This window comes from Sprattus sprattus (assembly GCF_963457725.1).
Source record: "Sprattus sprattus genome assembly, chromosome: 6".
In the NCBI taxonomy this organism is placed as follows: Eukaryota; Metazoa; Chordata; class Actinopteri; order Clupeiformes; family Clupeidae; genus Sprattus; species Sprattus sprattus.
In genome coordinates, this window is record NC_137925.1 from 7631599 (window position 1) to 7647443 (window position 15845).

At 46.8% G+C, this 15845-nt stretch overlaps 1 protein-coding gene across 6 annotated transcripts; it reads left to right on the forward strand.

Annotated features, from left to right (window-relative positions):
• The first annotated feature begins 316 nt into the window (after nt 1-316).
• eif3c (eukaryotic translation initiation factor 3, subunit C) lies at nt 317-15299 on the forward strand. Of its 6 annotated transcripts, XM_080840132.1 has the most exons (27): nt 317-451; nt 1380-1498; nt 1588-1653; nt 1736-1925; nt 2252-2377; nt 2496-2547; nt 2891-3021; nt 3217-3344; nt 3661-3823; nt 4101-4204; nt 4538-4679; nt 5261-5386; nt 5665-5758; nt 6051-6238; nt 6770-6994; nt 7160-7351; nt 8231-8402; nt 9284-9443; nt 10597-10662; nt 11052-11139; nt 11432-11597; nt 11732-11776; nt 12476-12523; nt 12984-13031; nt 14076-14123; nt 14298-14345; nt 14725-15299. In XM_080840132.1, exons 2-27 carry the CDS (start codon nt 1398-1400, stop codon nt 14916-14918), a joined length of 3111 nt encoding a protein of 1036 aa, XP_080696258.1. In that variant the 5' UTR covers nt 317-451; nt 1380-1397; the 3' UTR covers nt 14919-15299. The 6 variants fall into 6 exon arrangements, with proteins under 6 accessions (XP_080696258.1, XP_080696260.1, XP_080696259.1 ...); XM_080840134.1 differs by lacking the exon at nt 14298-14345; XM_080840133.1 differs by lacking the exon at nt 12984-13031.
• The last annotated feature ends 546 nt before the right edge of the window (nt 15300-15845 follow it).

Here is a 15845-nt window from a genome sequence, read left to right on the forward strand (position 1 = left end):
TTCTAGCGAAAATAGAAGACGTAAATACAGAGTCTTGATTTCTTGTCACTGAAACGGTAACATAAACATGGAATTCGGGGAAAGAAAGAAATACTGTCTCTTAATCTAGTCTAGTCTAGTTAGCCTTAGGGAATACAAAGCAATTGACCAATTAAATTGATTAACTTCGATTGAGAAATGCGATCCTCTGCTGAAATAGGAGCGAAAATGCATATGGTAAATAAGTAACAAATGATAATTCGCACTCCGTCCACTGGATGGCAGGGCAGGCATAATGAAGAGATCAAGCCCCTAGCATTAGTCGCGCGACTATCTATTTCCTTTCTCTCCGGAAGTGAACAAAGTGGCAGACGCACGCCGTCGTTTGTGCTGACTAAAAGCAATCCTGGATCTTAAATCTCATCGCAATCAGTACACACTTCACGGAATAAGATTGCTCACTCGATAACAGGTGAGACAAGCTATGTGTACATAACCTACATTATGAAATTCCGTTGATAATCCTTTGTGATAGCGCAGTGGGTTAGCTAACTGACCTGACCAGCTGGCTAGCCGATGCCGGGCCCTTTTAGCGGTGCTTTCTGCCATCTGGTTAGCAAAATGAAAATGGCTTGAAGGCAGTCACGACAACACCGAAGTTTAGTTTCCAGTGGAATTTTATCACTTTTACTCAGTCATATATCACTTTGGCTGGGATATAATTACTTTTTGGCGTTCGTATGCTTAGCCAGCATCCGGAGGTCGTCAACATTTACGTTAGCTATGCTAGTGTGATTAGCCAGGACGAAGTTATGGGCAAGCACATTTTAAGTAGCAAGCCAGTTCGCTATCTGGCTTTTCCCGTTCGAATGTTCAGGCTATGAAAGTTAATTGTAACGTTAGTGTTAATTGATACGTCTGCACTAAGGTCGGCGTAAGTTATACTATCGTCGTTACTCTAACGTTCTTTCAGGCTAGTAAAGCGTGACTACATATAACCAATGTACAATTATCCCTGCAAACATATTTATGTATTTCACTCTTACTCTATAACTGTCATACTCATACCGCATAGCATTTATTTATTCCTGGACTCTACACTTTGCACTATTGAATATATACTCCTTGTATATACTTTTTAGACTTCTTGGACTGTTGACCATTGCACTGTTGTATTGTTTGGCACTGTTGTATTGTGTTACACTGTTGTATTGTTCTGTGTTGTGATTGTGTATTTTGTGTAATATGTGTAAGCACACTGAGAGCCAATGCACCAAGACAAATTCCTTGTTTGTGCAAACTTACTTGGCCAATAAAAGCTGATTCTGATTCTGACATGATATTGTTAGATAACTTACATGTACGATACTCTTAATAGTTTTTAATCGATTTGTTTTCAGCGGTAACTTGCTACTGGGATGTCCCGTTTCTTCGCAACTGGATCCGACTCCGAGTCGGAGGAGTCGTCATCCGCCGATGAGATCACCCCCAAAACAACCGGGACTACTTATACCAAGCAGTCAGTATTTGTCTTTTTGAAAATATAACTTTGAAAATCTTTTTATCCTTATGGACATGTCAGTATTTGTATGTGTTTTTCTCCGAAAGGAACCTGTTGTTCAGCGACGATGAGGAGGACACGAAGAGGGTGGTGCGCAGTGCCAAGGACAAGCGGTTAGTAAACATTCACAAGATGACCGGCGCATCCTAGCGGTACAGGCACTAACTTAGACCTGAATGTGTTTTGAATGCCCAGGTTTGAGGAGCTCACCAACTTGATCAAGACCATCCGCAACGCCATGAAGATCAAAGACATATCCAAATGTCTGGAGGAGTTTGAGCAGTTGTGTCGAGCGTTTGTCAAGAGTAAAACCATAGTGGACAAGGAGGGCGTACCCAAGTTCTACATCCGCCTGCTAGCTGATCTGGAGGACTACCTCAATCAGGTATCATACGTGCACACACGCATGATTTTGGTCACATACACCCAAAGTTAAAGTGACCCACCAAACAGAAGTGCTGCAGCCAGTAAACATTGAATTGTCCTTGGTATTATTATTATTATTATTAATTATTATTAATTCATATTGGTATTAATAATTATTAATTATATTATTCTGTTTGGTGGGTCACTTTAACTTTGGGTGTATGTGACCAAAATAATAATAATAACATTATTAATAATAATAATTATTATTATTATTAATAATAATATACAAACATATGATCAGTGACTGAGAGAGTGGTTGACCCCTGAGCATGTGTCCCTCAGCTATGGGAGGACAAGGAGGGCAAGAAGAAGATGAACAAGAACAACGCCAAAGCCCTGAGCACCCTGAGGCAGAAGATCCGCAAGTACAACCGCGACTACGAGACTGAGATCGGCAACTACAAGGAGGTACTGTCATAGGAACTCTTTGTTTGTTGTTTCTGCGCATCACCTTGAACTCTAGATACTCTAGATATACTTCAGTCCGGTTGTCATTCTGTTCTAAAACTCTCCTGCATTTCCACAGAACCCCGAAGAGTCCGCTGAAGAAGAGGAGGAGAAGGATGAAGCTGAGTCCGGTAGGTTGAGCTTTAAGTCATTTTGCTCGGACAGTTTTGTGGGTTTCATGTGAAAAGTACTTCCTGTATTTGCAGGGAAAAAACCACCTCGTCCCCTGACTATTTGAGTTTTTCATACAGAAAGATGTCACTGTAGACAACCCTGTGTTTTTTTGGCTGAACCTCTACACTGGGACGTTTGAAATAGATGCTGAGTGCTGGGCGATATTGGTGTTTGTGCTTTAGTGAAACTCTGTGATTGAGTTGGTGTGTGTGTGTGTGTGTGTGTGTGTGTGTGTGTGTGTGTGTGTGTGTGTGTGTGTGTGTGTGTGTGTGTGTGTGTGTGTGTGTGTTGTGGCTGCAGGTTCCTCCTCTGACAGTGATGATGATGATGATGGAGGAGAGGAGGTCAGTGCTAAGAGCTTCATGAAGAAGAAACCTCCTGCTGCAGTTGAGCCTGTGCCCGATGCCAGCGAGTTCCTCAAGAAGGCACCGGTGAGTCTCTTAATCAGCATCACTCACCTGAGGGCACATCATCCACGTTTGACTGTGTTGTTCCTGTCTTGGGGCTTAACTGTCTGCTTATGCCAATTCAAGATCAGTACTGAGTCTCCTACATGTTACACTCTGTGCAGTAGAGCCCTACTCAGACCGTGTGTGTGTGTGTGTGTGTGTGTGTGTGTTCGACAGGGTGAGGAGTCGTCCAGTAGTGATGACGAGGATGATGAAGACTGGGGCTCAGACACGGTTGACAGCGGGAGTGAGAGTGAAGAGGGCGACGCCAATGCTGCCTCACTGGCCCAGGTCTTCCTCAAGAAGTGAGTTGGGGGTGTGTGGGTGAACATAGGGGGCTGGATGAGTGTTGTGTTGTACTTGAGGGGAAACTCCTTTCTTTCCCTCACTGTAATCTTGTGTGTGTGTGTGTGTGTGTGTGTGTGCGCGCATGACTGTACATGTTCATGTGAGGTCCTGTATTTGTAGTGGTCCTGTCAAACTGCAGTTTGGTGTGTGTGTGTGTGTGTGGGAGTCTTAGTTGCGCCTCTAGCTGAATACATAGTGTTACTTTCTTTGACTGTCTTTTGCTTGTATACTAGTCCTCTTACACACACACCCCCACCCCTCTCTCTCTCTCAGGACGCAGGAGGGCGACCGGGCGGGCCCTGACCGCAAGAAGGATAAGGAGGCGCGAAGGAAACCCAAGCAGAAAGTGGAGCGGGCTGAGGAAGAGGAGGGCGAGGAGGCGCAAGATGAGGGAGAAGGCTGGGAGAAGGTCAAAGGAGGCGTGCCTCTGGTCAAGGTGAGGTGGGAGGGCAGTGTGGAGGGCCCTCAGCTGGAGTCAAGAAGATGGAGTAGTGATGGGGAACAGAACAAGTGTCCTTTTAAGCTTATCTAAAAGCAATCCACAATCAGAAGCGGCTTTTAATCGCATAAATGGAGTAACACTTGATGCCAGTCTACAGTTCAGTTTGAAATGTCTTTGAAACTCCTAACCCATCATTTCCGTGTGTTTGTGTGTGTGTGTGTGTGTGTGTGTGTGTGTGTGTGTGTGTGTGTGTGTGTGTGTGATCCTGCAGGAGAAGCCCAAGATGTTTGCTAAGGGCACAGAGATTAATACAGCTGTGGTGGTCAAGAAGCTCACTGAGATCCTGCAGGCCAGGGGCAAAAAGGGCACAGACAGGTAAGGTGTGGGCGTGCGTGCGTGCATGCATGCTTGTTCGGTGCGTGTGTGCTTGTTCTGTGCGTGGGTGAATGTTGCAACCGTGGTAATGGTAGGATTTTGGCTTTTTAAAAGATATTCTAACAATGGAAATATACAGTACCATGGAAAACATTAATCAGTATTGTAAGGATGTTTTTCACAAATAATGATATGAATAGTTTTTGCATAACACACAAAGTGCATTAAACCAAAGAACGAAATCAAAGCGGTATCTGGTGCAATGTCTCTTTGTGGTCAGAAGAGCCCGATAGGGACACTTCACCCTCCACCCTGCCCTTCCTCTCTTTCCAGGTCGGGCCAGATCGAGCTGCTCGAGGCCCTGTCGGCCATCGCTGCAGAGAATAACCTTGGCGAGGGCATCTTGGTCAAGATCAGGTTCAACATCATCGCCTCCCTCTACGACTACAACCCCAATCTGGCTGCCTTCATGAAGGTAAGCAGAGAGCACACACACACACACACACACACACACACACACACATCAATGTGGGTGTCTTCATGAAGGTAATCAGAGAGCGCACACACACACACACTCACACAGACACACACACCAATGTGGGTGTCTTCATGAAGTTGAGCAGAGGTCTCAAACGCACACACACACACACAATCTGGCTGCCTTCATGAAGGTAGGCAGAGAACACACACACACACTCACACTCCTACACCCCAATGTGGGTGCCTTCATGAAGTTAAGCAGAGGTCTCACCCTCAAGCACAGGCTGGCTGCTTTCATGAAGGTTAGCAGAGAGCATTCACATGCGTACACACTCACACAAGACCCAGGCCACCGATGTGGGTGCCTTCATGAAGGTCTCGCACACACACACAACCAGGCTGCCTTTATGAGGGTAGTCAGAGTGTGCGCACACAGACACACACACACACACACACACACACGTTTGGTGTCTTCTGTTAGGCATAATTCCTGGTCTCTGAGGGCTAGCATAGAACCAGGTTTAATGTGCCTTCTGTGTTTTTTTGTTATTGAGTGTATCTCTTTCTCTTCTTCAGCCTGACATGTGGAAGAAGTGCTTGGACTGCATTGTTGAGTTGCTGGACATCTTGTTTGACAACAACAACATCTTCATCGGAGAGAACATCGCTGAGGACAGTGAGATGCTCGCCGTCTCAGACCAGGTAACTCCTCACACACACCAAACCATCACGCCCATAGTGGAGCCCCGTGTGTGTGTGTGGGTTTGCTCATTGATCAACATGGCATTGCCACTTGGGCGTGTGTGTTGGCTCAATGATCAACCTGGCACTGCTGTTATTTATTGTGCTATAATAGCACTAGAGCGACTGTCTTATGTTATGATGAGTTCTCCATCTCATTGTTGTGTCTCCGTTGCCCTCTCTCCTGTGTGTGTGTGTGTGTGTGTGTGTGTGTGTGTGTGTGTGTGTGCGTACCATAGCCCTTTAGAGTGAGAGGCTGTATTCTAACTCTGGTGGAGAGGATGGATGAGGAGTTCACCAAGATCATGCAGAACACAGACCCCCACTCCCAAGGTATTTACATCTGATTAACCAGTCTGATTTCCTGCCAGATGAACCCAGTTATACTCTCAGATTAACCAGTCATAGTCTTAAGTATTCAGACAGATGAAGCGGATTTATAAGCCAGTATTGAATAGGGTTCGAACCATCCATGTTTCTCACGTTGAATATCTCTGTGTAGAAGTTGGTTCCATAGCTTAATACATAGTCTTCAGTAGAATCTAACATATTCTTGATGATGGGTCTGAAAATGCATGAGAATGTTGTCAGTTGTTCTTAAACAGCGTTTGTGTGTGTGCTGTAGAGTACGTGGACAACCTGAAGGACGAAGCGCGTGTGTGTTCCATCATCGACCGTCTCCTGGCGTACCTGGAGGCGAAGGGCAGCACGGAGGAAGTGTGTCGCGTGTACCTGCGACGCATCATGCACACCTACTACAAGTTCGACTACAAGGCCCACCGCCGCAGCCTCGGCCTGCAGGGAGAGAGCAAGGTAGCAACCCACGACCTTTCACCTTTGGCACCCACCATTCAAAGTTCTTTGATGTATTTACTATGAATGACAAAGATGAATTGATAGAGTCTGGCTTATAAATGTAAGTCCTAATGATGATGGCTCGTCCGGTTCCTGTTGCTGTGGGCCACTGAACTCTTCTTCTTCTGTGTGATGTAATGGTAAAGTCACAGGATGTGTGCAGCCAGCCGGGTCCAAAGGAATGTCCTTTGTGACTGCATTAATGAAGGAATACGGTGACCACACCACAGTACCCATGTTCCACCGTTGACCGTCTTAATATATATTTGTCTAGGGTACTGTTGAGTGGTCACTGCATTAATATAATAAATATTTAGTTTTCTCCAAGCCACATAACCATGAGACATTAGGGCAAGTGAAGAAGTTCAGTCAGTGTTTGGGAACAATAACAATTCAGTGTGATTTGTAGGTGTCCAGAACCTCTGGATCCTGGATCTTCTGTCTTCCCGTAGTTTGTTTACCCAGAATGCCTCTGTGTGTTTTGTGAAGTCTGAGCAGGACCAGGAGGAGAGTGAGGGGGAGGACAGCGCCATCATCATGGACCGCCTGTGCAAGTTCATCTACTCCAAGGACCGCACCGACCGCATCAGAACCTGCGCCATCCTCTGCCACATCTACCACCACGCTCTGCACTCCCGCTGGTACCAGGCCCGCGACCTCATGCTCATGAGCCACCTGCAGGACAACATCCAGCACGCCGACCCACCTGTGCAGGTACACACACACACACACACACACACACACACACACACACACACACCCAAACCCACCTGCTGGACAAGTTGGACAGTTAACCGTATGTCAGCTGAATGCCCTTAATTGTATTAAATCGAGAAAAAAACTTCCTTCTTGTCCCCCCTCTCTTCCCCTCCGTCTTAGATCCTGTACAACAGGACCATGGTGCAGCTGGGCATCTGTGCCTTCAGGCAGGGCATGATCAAGGACGCCCACAACGCCCTGCTGGACATCCAGTCGAGCGGCCGCGCCAAGGAGCTCCTGGGCCAGGGCCTCCTCATGAGGAACATGCAGGAGAGGAACGCCGAGCAGGAGAAGATCGAGAAGAGACGACAGGTAACCTAGCAACCACACCTAACACCCGTCAATCACACTTGCACTGCACGCTTGCACTGGACGCACACCGCCTGTCAGTCAAACACGTCTGAGGATAGCTGACTGTGTGAGGATAGCTGACTGTGTGAGGATAGCTGACTGTGTGAGGATAGCTGACTGTTAGAATAGCTGACTGTGAGGATAGCTGACTGTGTGAGGATAGCTGACTGTGTGAGGATCGCTGACTGTGTGAGAATAGCTGACTGTGAGGATAGCTGACTGTGAGGATCGCTGACTGTGAGGATCACTGACTGTGTGAGGATAGCTGACTGTGTGAGGATAGCTGACTGTGTGAGGATAGCTGACTGTGTGAGGATAGCTGACTGTGTGAGGATAGCTGACTGTGTGAGGATAGCTGACTGTGAGGATAGCTGACTGTGAGGATAGCTGACTGAGGATAGCTAACCCGAAGTCGGTGGAAGCTCTGCTGCATTAGCCAGAGAAACCCACTAGTTCAATGTGAGAGAGATGCTGTGTTCATATGTATACACACCAATTTGAAGTAGCCTTGGGTGGAGACTTCTTCTGAGTGAGATTGTTTAATCTGCAAATAAATAGTCATGTTTTCTAATTCAGTTTCGCCAAAGTTGAGTACAAACACTGAAAGTGTATGGGAATCTTTTCGTGGTATGTAGCTTTTAAATAACAGTCGGTTAAATAGTGGAAAGTGTATGGGGAATTGTGGGATGTACCTTTGTATAACCTAGTCGGTTAAATACTGGAAAGATCTTTTCATATCAGCAATGACTCGTCCCTCACAAAGGGAAGTGTGTCTTTTTTTGAAGTTGAAGTTGGTCTATACATATTTAATGTGTGTGTGTGTGTGTGTGTGTGTGTCAGGTGCCCTTCCACATGCACATTAACCTGGAGCTGTTGGAGTGTGTGTACCTGGTGTCGGCCATGCTGTTGGAGATCCCCTACATGGCCGCTCACGAGTTTGACGCTCGGCGCAGGATGATCAGCAAACAGTTCCACCACCAGCTCCGCGTCGGGGAGAGGCAGCCTCTCCTGGGTGAGATTTCCATTACACACACACACACACACACACCAACCTACGTACACACTCATACACCAGCTCCGCGCCATTTTACACACACACACACACACACTCGCCCTTGGACTTGTAAATCACTCCCTGTCCTGCTGTAGGGCCTCCTGAAAGCATGCGTGAGCACGTGGTGGCTGCCTTAACACACACACACACACACACACACACAGACCCTAACACACACACACACACACACACACACCCTAACACACACACACACAGACACTAACACTCACACACTCCCTGTCCTGCTGCAGGATCTCCTGAGAGACTGGTAAGCATGTGGTGGCTGCCTTAAAACACACACACACACACACACACTGGCCCTTGGACTTGTAAAGGACTCACACACTCCCTGTCCTGCTGCAGGGCCCCCTGAGAGTTTGCGTGAGCATGTGGTGGCTGCCTTAACACACACACACACACAGACCCTAACACACACACACACACACACACACACACACACACACAAACCCTAACACACACATACACACACACAAACCCTAACACTCACACACTCCCTGTCCTGCTGCAGGGCCCCCTGAGAGTATGCGTGAGCACGTGGTGGCTGCCTTAACACACACACACACAGACCCTAACACACACACACACACACACACACACACACACACAGACACACACACACACATACACACACACACACACAAACCCTAACACTGACACACTCCCTGTCCTGCTGCAGGGCCCCCTGAGAGTATGCGTGAGCACGTGGTGGCTGCCTTAACACACACACACACAGACCCTAACACACACACACACACACAGACACACAGACACACACACACACAAACCATAACACTCACACACTCCCTGTCCTGCTGCAGGGCCCCCTGAGAGTATGCGTGAGCACGTGGTGGCTGCCAGTAAGTCCATGAAGATGGGAGACTGGCGCACCTGCCACGCCTTCATCATCAACGAGAAGATGAACAGCAAGGTGTGGGATCTCTTCCCAGAGCATCAGTGCGTCCGAGAGATGCTCGTCAGGTAAACACACACACACACACACACACACACACACACACACACACACGCAGTGCTAGATGAACAGCAAGGTGTGGGGTCTCTTCCCAGAGCATCAGTGCGTCCGAGAGATGCTCGTCAGGTAAACACACACACACACACACACACACACACACACACGCAGTGCTAGATGAACAGCAAGGTGTGGGGTCTCTTCCCAGAGCATCAGTGCGTCCGAGAGATGCTCGTCAGTTAAACACACACACACACACACACACACACACACACACACACACACACACAGAGCTAGATGAACAGCAAGGTGTGGGGTCTCTTCCCAGAGCATCATTGCGTTAGAGAGATGCTCGTCAGGTAAACACACACACATGGCCTGTATGTGAAAATGTTTAATAGTTTTTAATAGTTTTTGTATGCTGTGACATTTAAAGGTATTTTGTGTAAGAACTTTAGTTTAAAGCATTCAAAAATTAACTAGAAATAGCAACAGAATGAAAAGCAAAACCGTTTTAATATCATGTCAAAAACGCCTTTGTTATGTGTTGCCCAGATAATAAGTTATCAGGCTAACCAGTTAGCCCCGCCCTGTCCTCTCGCTCGAGACACGCTAGTCAGTCCATGTGGTGGAAGCAGCCAAGCAGAGATCATTGGCAGGCCCAAACCCAAACTGTCAGGAATGGAGTTTTTCATAGCTAAAATGTCCATTTCAATATCAATTGATGTTGGAGACGCTAATGGTAGCCTAGAAACCTTTCAACCAAATAAATGTTTTCATGCTAGCTACATGTAGCCTTTAGCCTCCACCACCTTGGCCAGACCATTTGTAATATACAGTCTGGTCAAACCTGAAGTTTACCTCTGCAGGAGTAGGCTTGGGTGTTCAAACCTTTAGTTTACTCCTGCAGGAGTAGGCTTGGGTGTTCAAACCTTTAGTTTACTCCTGCAGGAGTAGGCAGCGGTGTTCAAACATTGTAACACTGCCCCCCATCTGCGTGGAGTATGAAATTGTTTGTCTCGTTAGGTGACTGTCTACCACAGCCCTTCTGAGGGGTGTGTTTGTGTGTGTGTGTGTGTGTGTGTGTTTTGTGTGTTCCTGTTCATGGTAGAAGGTTCTTGTCTGGTCTAAAAAGTGTGTTTTTGATGTGTTTGTGTTCTACAGGAAGATCCAGGAGGAGTCACTACGCACATACCTGTTCACGTACAGCAGCGTCTACGACTCCCTCAGGTACACACACACCCGCACACACACACTTCTCACCCCTCTATTCACATACAGCAGCGTCTATGACTCCATCAGGTACACACACTTCTCACCTCTATACTCACCTCTCTATTCACGTACAGCAGCGTGTACAACTCCCTCAGGTACACACACACACACACACACACACACACACACACTTCTCACCTCTCTATTCACATACAGCAGCGTGTACAACTCCATCAGGTACACACACACTTGTCACCCCTCACACGAATCACTACCTCCGCATGCAACTAAGAGTCGTCCACCTGTATAGCAGCCGGCATCTATGATCCCATCACAGTGGCTCCTCATACCACTACTGCTCTCATCACTCCCTCTCTCTCTCTCTCCCTCTCTCTCCCTCTCAGTATGGGGACCCTTTCTGAGATGTTTGAGCTGGAATTACCCACAGTACACAGTATCATCAGCAAGATGATCATCAATGAAGAACTCATGGTAAACACACACACACACACACACACACACACATTCCTGATGTCATTCCACTGCTGGTTTAGGCCACAGCTCACAGACTCTCAACTCCTTTTTTCTGTTTCCCTCCCTTTTGCCCAACTTCCTCCTTTAATTCTCCTGTTGCACTCTCTCTCGCTCTCTCTCTCTTTCTCTCTTTCTCTCTTTCTTTCTTTCTTTCTTTCTTTCTTTCTTTCTTTCTTTCTTTCTTTCTCTCTTTCTTTCTCTTTCTCTCTCTCTCTCCTCTCTATCTCTCTCTCTCTCTCCCCCCCCCCAGGCCTCTCTGGACCAGCCCACACAGACAGTAGTGATGCATCGCACGGAGCCCACGCCGCTCCAGAACATGGCCCTGCAGCTGGCTGAGAAGCTGGGCGGCCTAGTGGAGAACAACGAACGCGTCTTCGACCTCAAGCAGGGCGTCTACGGAGGCTACTTCAACAGAGGTGAACACCGCCGCTGGGCCTGTGTGTGTGTGCATGAAAAGGACCTGTGTTAGTAACATTAGGTGGACGTGTGTTTTGAAAGCGTGTGTGTGTGTGTGTGTGTGTGTTAATGCCTTTTTGTATGTGTTTTACAGATCAGAAAGGAGGGTACCAGCAGAAGCAGGGCGGCTACCAGAGAGGTATGATCACACCCTGGTTACATGCCAGCACCCTGGTTACACACACACACCCTGGTTACACACACGCACCCTGGTTACAAACAAACACCCTGGTTACAAACAAACACCCTGGTTAGACACTAACACCCTGGTAACATGCCACGGAAGCCAAATTCTATATTCCTTTCATTTCTGTTGGAGGCAGGCGATTGGGACATAGACGAGCAAATTGTCGAAGCGAGCAAAAACAAAGTTGGGGAGAGTTTGACCCTATGCAAAAGGGGAGAGAATTTTACCAGCTGCGGCCAATCAAATTGTTTGGTGTTGTCTCTGACGGTTTGGAAATTGCAGGACTATGGTCGTTTGCTGAAAAGAAAAGCTCAGATGGGCCTTGTAAGGAGTTGTTGTTGTTCCTGGAATGTTTAGATATTTTATCCTGTGCTTACTTTACCAGAATGACAGTTCTGATATAAAAACAAATGACTAGATAGCTTGCTAACTAGCTCACTAGTCCAGTCTGTTATGCTATTTCCACACGCCACCCCCTCTCAAAGCGAAGCAGGCGTTACCTGTCGCTGGCATGTATCCGTACTGTTAAACATACATACGCGCACACGCACACACACACCTTTAAATCCCCATTAGATCAGCTGTCTGGACCTGCATGCTAAAGCTGTGTGTGTGTGTGTGTGTCTAAATAGTTTTGACTTTCCGTTTCAGATCAGAGTGGTGGTGGTTACCAGCAGAGAGGAGGCTATCACAACAGAGGTGCTTATGAACCCATTCATTCATTCCTGCATTCATTCACTTATTTATTTATTTATTCATTCACTAATTCTTCTTTGTTTCACTCTTGTCCCTCTCCTCTGCTTTACTCCTGATGTGTGTCTTGGCCCTTGTTATGACTGGCATTAGATGCAGGTCGGTATTATAATGTTTGGCACAGATGTCTGCGCTAAGGCGACTTCTTCCACAGTCCTGTTCAGAAATCTGGCAGTAGTTTACAGACAGACAGACACTTTTATTTACCATCTCTGATGTTAAACTCTCACGCTCACATGTACAGCTCTAGGAATCTTCCTCTGTTCGTGTGTGTGTTTGTGTGTGTGTGTTTGTGTCTCAGTATATGCATAAGCATCTGTGTGTGTTTGTGAATGCGTATGTGGTGCAGGTGTGTGTGTGTGTTTGTGTGTGTGTGTGTCTAAAATGTTTTGACTTTGGGTTTCAGACCAGAGTGGTGGTGGTTACCAGCAGAGAGGAGGCTATCACAACAGAGGTGCTTATGAACCCATTCTTTGGCCTGGTGGACAGACAGACAAGCGACAGACAGACAAGCGACAGGCAGACAGGCAGACAGACAAGAGACAGACAGGCAGACAGACAAGAGACAGACAGGCAGGCAGACAAGAGACAGACAGGCAGACAAGAGACAGGCAGACAGGCAAGAGACAGACAAGAGACAGACAGACAAGAGACAGGCAGACAGACAAGAGACAGACAGACAAGAGACAGACAGACAAGAGACAGACAAGAGACAGACAAGAGACAGACAAGAGACAGACAAGAGACAGACAAGAGACAGACAGACGAGACAGACAAGAGACAGACAGACAAGAGACAGACAGACAAGAGACAGACAGACAAGAGACAGACAGACAAGAGACAGACAGACAAGAGACAGACAGACAAGAGACAGACAAGAGACAGACAGACAAGAGACAGACAGACAAGAGACAGACAGACAAGAGACAGACAAGAGACAGACAGACAAGAGACAGACAAGAGACAGACAGACAAGAGACAGACAAGAGACAGACAGACGAGACAGACAAGAGACAGACAGACAAGAGACAGACAAGAGACAGACAGACAAGAGACAGACAAGAGACAGACAGACAAGAGACAGACAAGAGACAGACAGACAAGAGACAGACAAGAGACAGACAGACAAGAGACAGACAAGAGACAGACAGACAAGAGACAGACAGACAAGAGACAGACAGACAGACAAGAGACAGACAAGAGACAGGCAGACAGACAAGAGACAGGCAGACAGACAAGAGACAGGCAGACAGACAAGAGACAGGCAGACAGACAAGAGACAGACAGACAGACAAGAGACTGGCAGACAGACAGAGAGACAGATTCTAATATTTACCATCTCTGATGTTAATCTCTCACATGTACAGCTCCAGGACTCTTCCTCTGTTTGTGTATGTGTGTCTCAGTTTATGCATATGCATTTGTGTGTGTTTGTGGAAGCGCGTGTGTGTGTGTGTGTGTGTGTGTGTGTCTAAAATGTTTTGATTTTGGGTTTCAGACCAGAGTGGTGGTGGTTACCAGCAGAGAGGAGGCTATCACAACAGAGGTGCTTATGAACCCATTCATTCATTAATTCATTAATCTCCAGAAGGCTTCTTCTTATGATGTGTGCCTGTACGCCTCTCCCTATCAGTGTGTTTGTGAATGCGTATGTGTTTCAGGTGTGTGTTTGTGAAAGCGCGTGTGTGTTTGTCTAAATTGTTTTGACTTTGGGTTTCAGACCAGAGTGGTGGTGGTTACCAGCAGAGAGGAGGCTATCACAACAGAGGTGCTTATGAACCCATTCATTCATTCATTGATTCATTCATTCATTCACTTAATTATTTATTTATTTATTCATTCATTCATTCATTCATTCTTCTTTGTTTCACTCTCGTCCCTCTCCTCTGCTTTACCCCTGATGTGTGTCTTGGCCCTTGTTATGACTGGCATTAGATGCAGGTCGGTATTATAATGTTTGACACAGATGTCTGCGCTAAGGCGACTTCTGGCATTTTGTCATACCACAGTGCTGTTCAGAAATCTTAATCCCCAGCTGAGTCTTCCTCTTACTTTCCAGGCCTTATTTGCACACACACAGAACAGCACAACAGCGTCTTTAACCATCTTTTTTTCCTCCTCTCTTTACCTCTCCTCTCCCTTCACAGACCAGGAGGGTGGCGGCGGCTATGGCGGTGGCAGAGGCGGCTACCGCGGGGGCTACGGTGGAGGTGGCGGCTACGGCGGTGGAAGAGGCGGCGGTGGCGGCGGCTATGGTGGTGGTCGCGGCGGCGGATACGGTGGTGGCGGCGGCTACGGCGGTGGTGGCGGCTACCGCAACCAGAACCACAGCAACTACTGATGCTGAGGCGGTCTCCATGGCAACCACATCCCGTCTCCATTCCAAACCCCCCCTGTCTGGTTACAAGCTCTCCACCTGTTGCTGCTGCTGCCCTGCCCCCACACCCACGCCTCACTAGACTCACCTGAGGCCCTCAACAGGCTAGTTTTAATCAGGTAGTTCTCCTATGATGTGTTCAATAAAGAGCGAAGCAACTCCATTGTTTCCTTGCTATAGTGAAGCGTGACACGAAACACCCACCTAGGCTGCCTTGCTGTCCCTTCAGCAGTCATTTCTGAGTAGTGGACTTCTGATGCAGAAAGAGTGCGGATGTGTGGTAGTCTGTTGAGTGGTAGGTGAAGTTTTGTAACCTGATGATGATGATCATAATAAACATTATTCACTTAAGAATGATTGCCTCTGCTTTGTTGCTATGGGGATGATGGTCTGATGATATACAATGGGCAGCATCAGCTGAGACTGTTTCTGTGAAAGGCTGCTTGCACAAGAGCTTTTCCTTTTAGTATTGACGCTTGGAGGGTGGATTTGCAGTTTGTGCCTTAATTATTTATTTGCAAGTTAAGGGGTTAAACAAGTTTTAGGGGTTCAAAAGAGTCTACTTAAAAATGTTGTCTACCATCAATTTTCCATATTGAGCAGTGTATGTTTAAAACTATCTTTTTTCTTTTTTGAGTGGCTGTATCTGACACAAATCCCCAAAATGATGTCAGATCAGTCAGAAATATACGGAATACATGGAACGGTGTTAGGTAATTAAGTTACAAAAAGGTAACAGTATTCTGGTACAGTTACAGAAAAAGACAGATTACAGATAGTTTTACCAAAACCTGGTACTATTAACAGGATTACACATTTCAAATAGATTTTAAAATTAAATTATACTTGTATCTACATGTGCACTTTTCAACATTTCACAAGCAGACAACA

What these genes read in the sequence shown, in the direction of transcription:
- eif3c (XM_080840132.1), top strand. Translation starts at nt 1,398, where the DNA reads ATGTCCCGTTTCTTCGCAACTGGATCCGACTCCGAGTCGGAGGAGTCG. An exon ending in AGATCGGCAACTACAAGGAG is followed by an intron (nt 2,378 to 2,495) that starts GTACTGTCATAG and finishes GCATTTCCACAG; the next exon opens with AACCCCGAAGAGTCCGCTGA. An exon ending in GAAGGATGAAGCTGAGTCCG is followed by an intron (nt 2,548 to 2,890) that starts GTAGGTTGAGCT and finishes TTGTGGCTGCAG; the next exon opens with GTTCCTCCTCTGACAGTGAT.